Source organism: Pelmatolapia mariae, unplaced genomic scaffold (assembly GCF_036321145.2).
Source record: "Pelmatolapia mariae isolate MD_Pm_ZW unplaced genomic scaffold, Pm_UMD_F_2 NODE_ptg000721l+_length_19802_cov_1, whole genome shotgun sequence".
Lineage (NCBI taxonomy): Eukaryota > Metazoa > Chordata > Actinopteri > Cichliformes > Cichlidae > Pelmatolapia > Pelmatolapia mariae.
In genome coordinates, this window is record NW_027052399.1 from 7,078 (window position 1) to 19,802 (window position 12,725).

A 12,725-nucleotide genomic window follows, 5' to 3' on the forward strand; every position below is an offset into this window, starting at 1 on the left:
ATCAGAGCCTACCCAGGTCGCATTGACCCTGTCAGCCAGGAAGTGAGGTGATCTGCTACTCAAACTGAGAAATCCACGGACAAAAGAGAGGAAAAACTCAGACTTGAGAGGAAGGAAAGCCAGCATACTTACCTGCTGGAAGTCCGGAGTCGAGTGGCTGGATGAAGGAGAGAAGCAACGTCGGCTAACCGCTCACCTTTCATCCGGAGAGCTGCTGCAATTCCAACACCAGTGTGTGTTGGGCTTTTGTGAAACAGAGCAACGGTCAGAAAAGTCCAAGGACCAGGACGATATTCCGGTTATGATAGATGGCGAGCCAACCTCTTTGAGGACGATCTACCCAAAGCAGATACACACTGTTACGGGTTCGAAATTGAGGACGAGAGTAAAACAATGATGGTCCAGAAGAGGTCGGTCAAACAATTGATTTTAATGAATGCACGCAGCGTGGAGAGGTGCAAACTGCAAAACATCAGTTGTACATCTCTACCCAAAATACACTCTAGATTGCTTTTATAACATCAGGGTATTGTAACGCCCCCTCTTGCGTTTACAGTCACATAATTTGCATGTACAGAGCATTCATGTATTTTAAGAATTAACTGCAGACACAGAAGTTCCCCTTTTCTGGCATCCATCAAAATATGGTGATGATCTCAGGCCTTTGAGGTCTCCATGGACTTGTCCCCCTTGTGTCACCTGTAACTATAAGCTTTTAAGATGATAGATTTACCTCAACGATTTAAAGTGGTTATAACTGCACCTGTCATAAACATGTTAATATTTGATTATGATAACCCCTGTAATACAAATTATAACATCATGCCGACAGCTTCAATAAATACTTTGATGAAATGATAATTAATGTAATGATAAGGATGCTGGTTATATACAGTTCAGCAGTAAACTAATTTCTTTAATTCTACAACACCCACACACTCATACATTCCAGTTACACTCACAAGGACCTTTAAAGTTGGCTATCGCCAAATTCTTAAAGGGCTCCAACGAGTACTTTTATTTTGTTTGAGTGTGCACAATATTTATTTTATTTTATACTTTTTTCTGTACAAATTGGACAATATCTGTTATACCTTGTAACAATACAAGAGTGGCTACTCAAAAGTTAACATAATGTCCAGGTCATTATTGCTGCTCAATAACTTTGGCTCCACACGAATTTGGTGTCTTCTGATTCTGGCCAGGGTCTTATATGAGCCAAGTAATTATTGTGCTGTAATTCACCTTTATACCTTTAAGTTGGTTACACATTGGATAATGGCAAGTCATGTATCCTGAAACAATCAGAATCAGAATACTTTATTAATCCCTAAGGAATAATGTGGGTTACAGTTGCTCCAAGAAGAAATGGTAAAAATAGTAACAGTAACAGACTAAACTCCAAACAATACATTATGTTACAGATTTTAATATTAATTAGTCATTGTCAATTGTTGATTTGTCCTGTTCTCATTGTATGACGAATTATGATGGCTGTTTGGTAGCCGTTTGCATACAATGCATACACTCTCTCTCTTTATATGTGTGTGTGTGTGCGCCAGAGGGATTGTTCACCCAGGGCGTCAACAGGCAAGGACCGCCACTGATTATATACATACACACTCCTAACTAACCATCCTCTGAGACTGATTTAAGACTTATGTTATTACCGAGCGGCAGCACGTCAAAGTTTTCCAATCTGCTGATGTTTTTCGCCTTTTTGCTGGCTCCATAATGTGCCACCAATGTTGGTGCACGCTTGTTGACGATCCCCAGAATCACCTCAGATCTAGTTCATGCAAAAAACTAAGTCCTGTGTCTTTTCAACAGCTCCAATCACATAATGAGGCAGTGACATCATTTCAAGAAACAAGGCCTCATTTGTCTTTGGTCTATGGGCCTCTTTGGGCCTCAACACAGGCTTCATTTGGACACGCCCCCTGTGTCAACACAGCAGATACATTTCATCATTACATTAACTGCAGCTAATTGCATATTACTGTGACATATGTAGTGTGTACCTGTAAATCCAGGTAGTTGTGGTATTGCATGTGTTGGATGCACATTTGCTGTAACTGGCTTGGAACCAGCTGTAAAATGCATCATGTTGACTTTGCTGTTAACTGGTCTTATCATTAGGAGGCGCTGTTTGTATTTGTTCTGTGAAAGCTGTAACAGTGACAGACTTGGTTAAATGAAGGTGTATAAGTCATTAGATTCTTGCAATTACACAGTGGTTTATTTGGCTTCATGAACACATGATCAGATTATAGAGCTCATATGGAATCATGACACAAACATGGTTTTACCTGCTTTTAGTGACAGGCTTTGTAATTCAAGCTGTGGATACAATGGTGCGATACAAAGATTTACAGCACATGAAGCAGAAACATTAAAACCATCACCATATCTGAACTAAATCTAAACAAATATCCTGCTACAGTTTAATAATGAACCAATCCAGCAACAATGAAGGAAGAAACCAAGATGTTCCTGACTCTGGTAAAGGAGAGGAAATGAAACACAGACTGCTCTCTCCAAATATCTAACCTGCAGGTGTTAGGCCTGTTGGTCATTTTTCTCCCATTTCAAACCAGAGAGTGTAAACACTGAGCAGAAACACAGAGTTCACCCCAGAAACTCTACATGTCCAGCTAAGAAGTGACTTTAGTTTTAAACTTTAGTGTTTTAAACAAATAAAATTAAATGTCTCATTCTCCCTCTGACTGACCCACTCGTGCTGCCCTCCTGTGGTCATGGCTGCAGACATGCTACAGTCTTCTGTCTTTCCCCCTGAAGCAAACCTCTCATAGCACACTAGCTTGTCATTGACCCAGAACCAAAAACCCAGAGTGCAGGTGTAGCGCAGTGCCAGCCACACGAAAGGAGTCGAGGCGTTTTTGGCTCTTTCCTGGACCCATCGCTGCTCATGAGGGTTGCTGATTGAAACCAGGTCATGGTGTTTCTCTCTGCAGTAATTCAAGGCTTCCTCCCAGGTTTTATCTTCCCTGATCAGAATCAGTTTATCTGCCACAAAAATCAAGAAAAACATTAAATCATTTAAATCTGGAGTTAAAATATCAGGATGTTTGGTCCAGTTTGACTGGAAGAACAAAAGAAAGCAATTTCAGTGATTCTTCAGATGAATCAGCCGCTCTACAGAGAAATCTCTGTTCCAACGATCAGCTAAACATCTTCACCTCTGACAGAAGCTCAACATACATGCAGAAATAAATCCTCTCAGTGATTCCAGCGGTTCATCTATTGGACAAACAGCTGAGATAAATCTGTGTAAACTCACCATCATAGCAGAAGAAAGGCTTTCTTTGGTCACATCCATCAGAGCTCCATCTTCCTGATCTCTCTAACAGAGTCGTAGCACATTTCATGTTGTTTAGTCCATCATTAAATGAGTCCATGTCCCAGTATCTGAAAGAGAAGTTACTCCCATCTGACCACCTCCAGGTGTCTCTGAACAGGCCGATCCACAGTTCTTTAGAGTTCTGCAGCTTCTTAAACTCTTCACTGTATATCTGATCGAGTCCACTGGCCAGGTCGGTGTGATGCTGTCTGCAGTAGCTCTGAGCCTGAGTCCAGGTCACAGACGTCTCATTCAAATGAAAGGTTTTATTGTCTTTCATTGTTTTTGTCGAGTCAACAGAAAAACACAAAAACATTTTTATCAACTAATTTGTCTCATTTTTAAAACTGTTTCTTTCAGGAACATATGATATAACTCAGATTATAAACTAGATTATAACATTTTTAAATATTGTTTTATTATATTACTGTTCACAAATTCTCACCGTTATAGCAGATGAACGGATGCATGCGACTACATGGTTCATCTGTCCACGTCCCGTTTGTCATCACACAGTTCTCAGGGTATGCTCCATCATTTGGCTCTCCAGCTGTCCAACAGGTCTTATTTTCAGTGTATTCCTCCCCCGGCAGAGACCAGTGCCACGTCCTGTTGTCTCTTCCTGTGATGTTGTACAGTCCAATCCAGGCTTCTGTTTGATTCTGTGCAGAGACTTGAAGTCTTCTCATGTCTGTCAGGTCAAACACTTTGGCCAGGTCTGTGTATTTCTCTCTGCAGTATGCCCGTGCTTCATCCCAGCTCATCTGTTCTTTAATAAAGTGGTACTCATGCAGCTGACATGTGATGAAGACACACTGACCTAAAACAGAAGAAATACTGTTGAATATCTGCTGATACAAGCAGGAAACTCATGTTCCCATCAAACTGTCCAGTTTACAGGTGAATCCTTGATTTTCTAAGTAAGAGTTCATTTGTTTAATGAGTCCTGATCAAACTAAAAGATTTTAGGTGGAAACAATCAGGAGCCCTGGTAAAATGATCACTCACCCATCAGAAGAAGCAGAAACAGACTCCACTGCATCGTCGCTCTGTCACATGAAAATGACTTTTCTTTAATTTGGAGGAAACAATGAATCCAGCAGCTCTTCACTGTTTGATGGACACACAGCACTTTATATTTAACACAGATATCTAGTATCTAGTTTATCACACACTGCTATAATAAATATTTGATTATTCTTAATAAAGGATCATCTATTTAAAATTATCCATGAAGACAAAAGCAAAGGTTCAAATGTGGTCCACACAGCACCTCTGTACCCACAAACATGAAATGAGCCTGCAGGTTTGAGACTTACATCTGGTTCTTCTCTGGTGTTCATGCAGACAGCTCTGCAGTAAATAACCATCTGTACTAACACACACTCTCTTTGTACTCAGTATTTCATATTAAGATACAGACTTTCCCCTGACACAAAGGTACAGTGTAGATATGAGTTATGAAAGGACATGTTTATATTTCATTATGGAAAAAGAAACCAATGAACTTTGAATGGTCTATTAAGATGAACGCGGAAGTGTAAATATAATATCTAAATATAACTTCCTGCTGTTGTGGTGCAGGTGAGAGAGAGTCTATGACTCTCTTTTATATCTCAGGATTTAAACACCAGTTTCTCCAGTAAATTGTGAAGAAATATGTAAATTATCAACCTTCTCCTTCTTACTTTATATTACTGGGTGCACTGGTTAGTTGGAAAATCTAAATTGCAGACAGATGTGAATGTGAACATGAATGGTGGTCTCTGTCTGTGTTAGTCCTGTAACAGACTGGTGACATGTCCAGGGTGTGTCCATCACCTGGAGTCATAAACAATGGACATCACCGGGGTGCTGGGTTTCCTCCTTTTTAGTGCTCTGCCAGGTCTTTAACGCAGCAGCTTTTAGTTGTTGTTTGTTTGTGGCCTTTCTGTCTGAAGAGAAACAGGAGAAATGTTTCATCACTCATCCAAGTCACTTCTTCAGTCTCAGCGGTCTGCAGGTTTCCTCAACCTTATAAACAGTATATTTGCATAATGACTGAAACCAGCCCACTGATTGAACAATGAGCTGTGAGGTCAGTTTTAGAGATGGCATGGTACCACTTTTTTTTTTTAATGTCCAAAACCGATACCATTAATACTAACTAAGAGGGTTGACAAGTCCTAGCAAAAAAAAAACAATAGGGAAACCACCCCCCACCCTCCGCCTCATGATGGTTAATCAACGTAACCAAGTTTAATTTAATGCACGTGTAAAACAAATGCACAGAAATCAATTATTTTTCTACAATAATTAATTTGATTCAACATGTTTCTTCAACAGAATTGCAGACTGCTCAGATGGTACCTTCCCAAAAGGAAAAAGTTCTATAGCTTACTAGTGTACACATTAGACTTAATAGTTACTATATACAGTAATGGACTTCTATACATTTTACATCAGATACCCCCTTTCCCTGTTAATGCCCTACCTGGCCCCCTGGCAAAACTTTGCTAGACCCACCCCTGCACAGTTACCAGCTGTCAGCTACTTAGAAAGGGATCCTGGTGTAATTTGTCTCTCAGAAAACAGTTCATAACTTCCCCTCAACTCATTCATGTCACCTAAAAGGTAATTGTGTTTTAGGGTTACTAAAGTTGGGCTAGCTGGTATATAATTGTGTGCGATGTGGTGGCTAGCTACACAGCTATGTTAGCATAATATAAACACAATGAAGCAGGAGGATGAACTTTTTTCCACTCGATAAAAGCTCACGTGAGGGTTCCCGATGGTTCGGGACAAATGCAATCACATGGCAGGATGCTGTAAACGGACCAAGCTTCAGTCAGGAGAACAACTGCAATATAAGGTTAGTCATTAATATACTGCTGCATGGGCTGGGCTGTTGTTACATTGTACAGTTTTAATAACTGAGCTTTAAAATAATTAGTGGAAATAAAAACCGAGAGAGGCCGACAGTGATCACTGTCTTTTTTTAGGGGCTTGTTCTCATTAAATGGAACAAGATACAAAGCATTAAAACATGTTAAAAACACAACACCCATATTATATTTACATTACCAAAGTGAGATGACTCTAGTCTCATGAAGAACATTAGCTAATTGTCATTTACTAGCTAATCTTAAAATGACTGTTCAGTACAGAAATGAAGCCCAACAATCATGTTACATGTTACAGTTCTGTATTCTAAGCCTCAGATACTTATCAGATCAAACAAAGCTCATATGAAAACAAACGGATGAACAAATAATTTTCTCCTTCTGTCAAACAATGCTGTATGAACATTTCCAGGGGTTAGTATCATGGTTGCTAGGCAACTTGAGCAGCGCGACAGAGGATAGACGGTCCCATTTCACAAGCCTCGCACATCCTACCTTCTTGGTAGACCACGAAGGCCGGGTCATCCGAAAGATACAGCCTCAGAATTGGGATACAGCCTACAGCTGTGTTTATCAAGTCCACTTTTCATCTCATAAGTTCTCTGAGATCCACCTCCTGTCTGTCACAGTCTTAGGTAAGCAGAAGCAGTGGACGATGAGATCCACCATACTACTAATAAGATGGCACCTGTCCAAGATGGCGGCCAACCAAACCGGTTTGACAACCGGTTTGACCGGTTTCGTGCGTGTGCGTATCCGCGTTCAGGTGTGCTTGGGGGCATGCGAGTTCATGTGTGGAAACACACAGGTCGTTAGAGAGGTTATATGAGTTTATAGGTTTATATGAGTTCATGTGTTTTTGACTGGTTTTTAATTTAAACAAACCATAGGGTTTTTAATTAAACTATTTTTATCACTTTGGTATGTCTCAACATTCAGTTATGCAGACATATGTGTTCTTAAGAGCAATTCTTTGTTTTGCGGGCGGAGTGGAAGGCGTTTTGCTTTGCAGTGCACATTAACAAAGCGGGGATGCTTTTTATTTACATCTAGTCAAAAGTGTTACTAATTGTGTTTTAACCACCCTAATTTTATGATTCTGACAATGTCTCAGCAGCACACAGCGATGCAACCATTTTATTTTAAAAACGGCACAAATGCGAATTTCTTCTGAATGGGTAATGTCAGTTCAGTGCCTGTTCACAAGCGTTTCATTTAATCAAACCACTAGTTTTAATTTAACTAGTTTTTACGCATCTACTGGGGTTTCTTTCAAAGGTTGATGCGATCATTTTATTTAAAAATCGGGATTTCGGAATGTTGAACTAAGGGAGACAGAGCCAGCTAGTTTTTAACACAGTAAATGGTCACAAATAACATTCAGTCCCTTTAGAAAATAAATGCTATAAGCTGGCAGTATCGCTCTTTCAAACTAATTGTGTTTTAATCCCACTCATTTTGTGATTCTGATGTCACAGCATGCAGCGATGCAAGCATTTTATTTTAAAAACGGCACAAGTGGGAATTTCTTCCGTAAGGGGTTTCATGGTTTCAGAGTAGTTTTTAACACAACAGATGGTCGCAAATAACATTCAGCCCTTTAGAAAATAAACGCTGCAGTGATACTATTAAAACCAGTCGCACAGACCCGCTCCGTCTTTTCAACAACCGGTTAATTGTTTGAAATTGTTCAGGATTGCAAAAGCCCACTGTGGGTATCATTTAATTGTTGTGATTCCTTAGGAAAAGGTAAAAGCCGATAGGTGTACCAGTCGAGCCGGGACCCGACCTATTGTTTAAAGTGGCTGGTATCAGCTCTTTTTGTAATTCCTTAGGAATAGGTAAAAGCCCCGCAGGTGTAGCAGTCGGGCGGGAACCCCGCCTATTGTCTGAAGTATCGGCTCTTTTTGTAATTCCTCGAGAAGGTAAAAGCCCCGCATATGTACCAGTCGAGCAGGGTATCGCTTATTTTCTGAAGTAGCCAGCAACAGCGGACCCTTAGGCCTATCTTGGCCAGTTACACCGGAGCTCAGCAACTGCGTGCCCCACCCTCATTGTTTTAAACTTGCACAGCAAGGTGATGCCCTGCAGGTGTATCGCCCCCAGACTTATCGGTCCCCCATCTATTGTTTTTGGAAGCACCCGGTCCTATATGAAGCGTTCCTCAGAGCGTGAGACCCTCGCCATTTCGCGTCAGGACCAGCGCCGGTGCAGACCATTTTCTACCCACACAGAGCGTTTCTGACAGGCTGGCGTTGCTTATGCATAAGAGAAAAGCAACAATACAACGCAGTTCACTGCTCCAAGACATCGCGGGTCCTTTCACACGGTAAGCAAGTGTGTTATAGCTGGCGCTTCATAAATGTCTGTCTGTCAGCGCAGATTATTCAAACTGTTTTTAAAACGTGACTCATTTGTTGTCCAAAAAACATTTCCTCTAAATTTGCAAAGTTACTGATTTAAAAATATATATTTTCGAATTTTTAGTTGGATGTCAAACATATGATAGACTCTTGAGCATATTTGTATAGCAAAATTCACAGTGGTATAACCATAAAAGATGCCCAACTGTGCACCAATGCACTCTAATGCAAGCCTTTAAACTGTATGCTGATAAGTGCATGAAGTATACCTCAATAGCTGAAAAGAGTCTGCATCCATAATTTGTGGATCTATTGGTTTGTTTTTAATGTGGCACTTTTTTCACGAACTGCAGATGATGAAATCCTCTTTATTTGAGAAAGTGTCCCTAAGCTACTGCGGCTCATACTTACTGAGTTCCCTAGCTACTTCTTTACTATGTCAGTAAACTTTTTGAACAAGGCAGGTATCGTAGATTTAAAGACACATCTTAATTGAAGCAAAGGCAAGAAATTGGAATGAATTTTATGTGGCTGTTCATATTAAATCCATCAAAGAGTGAAAATCCAAAAAGCTGCTGCAATCCTTTGTATTAATGATCTCTGTGCGTGTGTGTGTGTGTGTGCAATGCTGCGTGTGCTACTATGTGAGTGCGTGTGTGTGTGTGCGCGTGTGAGTGCGTGCGTGCTCACAGAACGAAGGTCAAGACAGGAGCTTTTTTTTTTTTTGAATGCATCTCCAATCAGCTTTTTTTTTCTTTTTCTTTTTTTTTTTAAACAAGAAGTGTAGGTCATACATTGCAATAAATGCATTCTGCTACATCTGCTAACGAGAGAACATGTTTTGTCATCATAAAGACTGTGATATGAAGCATTGTTAAAGTGTCACCTCAGTAATGCTGCTGAGGGAAACAAGTGTTGACTCATTTCTTTTTAAATACATGACTTAAAACACTAAAATCTAATTTCAGGGGTTTATTTTAAGTTTACAGAATATAACAGCTGGTAAGACGATGAGTTTTACTTCTCACTGTCCGTGTTATGTTGTAGTATCCATTGTCATGTATGCTACTTTGCTCTGTGGACTGTAAAATGTTTCATTGTATTCATGAAATAAACCAGACTTTCAATGTCTGAATCTTTTACCGTTTTTTCTGCTTTTGTTCACCCCAAGTTGACAAAACCCACAGACATCCTGAGTTAACTCACTAAAATGTGAAGCAGTCTCAGTGTATTTAGCTGCTTTTACCCTAAACACAATCAGCTGACTGAGAGAAATGTCTGTAGTCCCCACTTTGGTCATTATGAATGTTGAAGGAGATTTGTTCCATAGACACCTTTATACTAGTGTTTCCTGCACTTAATCCAACACTACTATGTTCTATTTAAATCCAGATTTCTTTTATAGCGTGCAATGAAATTTGTTAAACCATCGCTTAATGGGACAGAAGTTCAAGTTGCTCTTTACTAGCACATTGTAGATAAGTTTATTGCTGGACAATAAAGCTAGCAGTCTCACATTCTCTTTAGATTTTTGAAGTTTTGTGTGTAATGGTTTAGCCTCTCACACCTTACCCTTTTCTCACCAGTATCACAACAGTATGACTCTCAAAGTACGGCTCAGTAAACAAACAAGGACTCTGAATTCAGAACAGAAATATACAGTTGGAAGATTAATGATTGGGTTTTTTTTCTTTTGGTTTTTTATGATGCGTAGTAAACTACACCCTCTTCTTCTCTGTGTTGATGTTGTTCTTGTGTGTGTTGTGTGTGAATGCCTTAGAAGTCAAAGTATACATTAGCCATACTTACAAAAAACATTTTTAATTTCATTTAGAAGTGAGATTCTAAGTTGTAAGAAGAAATCTTATGCTCAGCCAGGAGTATGTTTCCCCACTTTCAGAATGCTAAGATGTCAAATCCGTGATCCAACAGATGGTTTGTCACACGTGGGCAAGAAGGGCAAGCCATCCCTTACTCACACAACCTCACACACTATAGATTTTTAAAGTTCTTTTGTACAACGGTTTAGCCACAGTTATAACTTCTACTTTTGATAAAGATCACTCCCTCGGCATATTTCACAAGAAATGAAGCGTCTTTACTGGGATATTTATTGTCAAACTATGTGATTTTCCAAATGTGTGTGGAGTAAAATGTTGTGACCAAGAATCATTCAGGATTAACAACACAAACTGTTTTGATAGCAGAAACAGTCTGCCTTATAGTTCCCATACTTTACTGCTAGTTTTACAAACACATTCTTCTTCATGTCTGTTTACATGGTTTTTATGAAACTGGTTTTCAATAGTACAACCAACGTCTAATTTTTTCCTTGCTCCCCAGTATAAATGCAAGAATTTTGCAGGCTTTATTGAAACTCTCACAATTTTAACACTCAACGCCATAAACAGAGTTGATCCATGTCCTCTATGGACACTGTTTCATACATCAAAAGCTCTGAAAATCACTTTTAAAGTAATGTAGAACATGATCTCTCTCACTCTCCAGCGTCTCTTAAAATCCCACCAAACTGACAATCACCTCTAAACAAGGGGGTTAGTTCATAGTTTTTTGTTTGTTTGTTTGTTTTGTTTTTTATCAGGCGCAACACCATGTAACGCATGGATGTTAGACTCTTTTACCAGACCATGTTGCTAGCCCAACCACCAGGCTCAGGTTTCTGAGCTCTAACCCTGGCTGCCAAATGTGCCTCTGACCCTCTTGTGCCTTTTCACCACCAGACTAAGTTAGTAGTCTCACCTACTAATATTATTTTATTATAGCACAATATTCAGCTTGGTTACTACTTTGACTTTCTTACTTTGAGCACATTTATGAGCCCATACATTATCAAACTTTTACTTGAGTATTTCTGACACTAGCAGCTATACTTCTACTTAAGTAAAAATGCCCGTACTATCGGTATATAAAGCTGTCTGTAATTCTTGAACAATTCATGCAAAAATTATACATTAAACCTGCACCACAGCTAACTCTTCTTAATAATCAATAACAGGTGTTATTTCTTAGATCTACTGATACAGCCAAAAGACTCTGCTTGTATAATGCCATATTCTCTCCCAGCGTACCCTTGTCTCACAACAGGGTGATTCCCAAAGTACGACTCAATAAACAGAGACTCTAAAACCAGAACAGAAAGATAAAGTTGGAAGATCAAAGATTAGGTTTGTGTTTTTATAGCATAAAGTAAACTGTCCCCTTGTCTTCTAGGCCTTGGCGGGCGTACCTTAGAAGTCAGATTATACATTAGTCATACTTCCAAAACACTTTTGAATTCCATTTATAACTGAGATGTCAAGCTGATATCAGACATCTTATGCTCACCAGGAGCAAGTATCCCCAACTTCAAAACCTTAAAGTGTCAAATTCACAAACCAAACTGTAACTAACAGTGAAGTATTCCAAGGTTTGTCCTTGTGTTTATATTTGTAAGTTTCCTTTAATTGTGGAACCTTGTAATTGGCGGTAGCGGAAGTAACGTGCAGCACGGACTGAGTTTGTGGTGACACAAGAGCACAGAAGCATGGCGCTCTGTGAGTTCTGCTGCATCGTCCTACTGCTTTAAACTGGACTAAGTTTTAAAGAGCACATAAGTTGAGTTAAATTAAACCCAATTGTGGACTTACTGTGGAGAGGAGCAGCGGCTCGCGCGAAGAACGGACTTTCTCCCGTTTGGCTACAGCAGGCAATGAGGTGTGTTCAGGGTGCCTCTGTTAATTTGAGTTTCAATGAAAGTGCAGTGGAAGTGCCATAAAAGGGCATTTATGTGTCTATACCTTTGTTTGTTTGAATTTACTGTGATAAGAGAGTTGTTGTAAACATGTTGCTTATTGTAATTGTTTTGTTTGGGTAGTTCTCACGATGATGATGATGACGACGCTGAGTGATCTTGTCGCCGAACATTGAATAAATCATCTGTAAACAAGAACTTGTCCGCGTGGTGGCTGACGGGAGCTACACAAACATGGGCTCATTCAACACAGGGGCCAGAATGCATGTCACCCTTTACTGACACACTGTAAATAAGTTCGAATACAGGGTCAACGCGGCTAACAGCCTTGGAAACGCTTTACATGAAATAAACTTTTTTAGAAAACC

The 12,725-nt window shown here is 39.7% G+C and overlaps 1 protein-coding gene across 1 annotated transcript; it reads right to left on the reverse strand.

Annotated features, from left to right (window-relative positions):
• Nucleotides 1-1,892: 1,892 nt before the first annotated feature.
• On the reverse strand, nt 1,893-3,641 carry LOC134623525 (putative C-type lectin domain family 20 member A). The gene is made up of 3 exons (XM_063468623.1): nt 3,302-3,641; nt 2,732-3,027; nt 1,893-1,940 (listed from the first exon to the last, which is right to left on the reverse strand). The coding sequence occupies exons 1-3, from the start codon at nt 3,639-3,641 to the stop codon at nt 1,893-1,895; spliced, it is 684 nt and encodes a 227-aa protein (XP_063324693.1).
• Nucleotides 3,642-12,725: the final 9,084 nt, after the last annotated feature.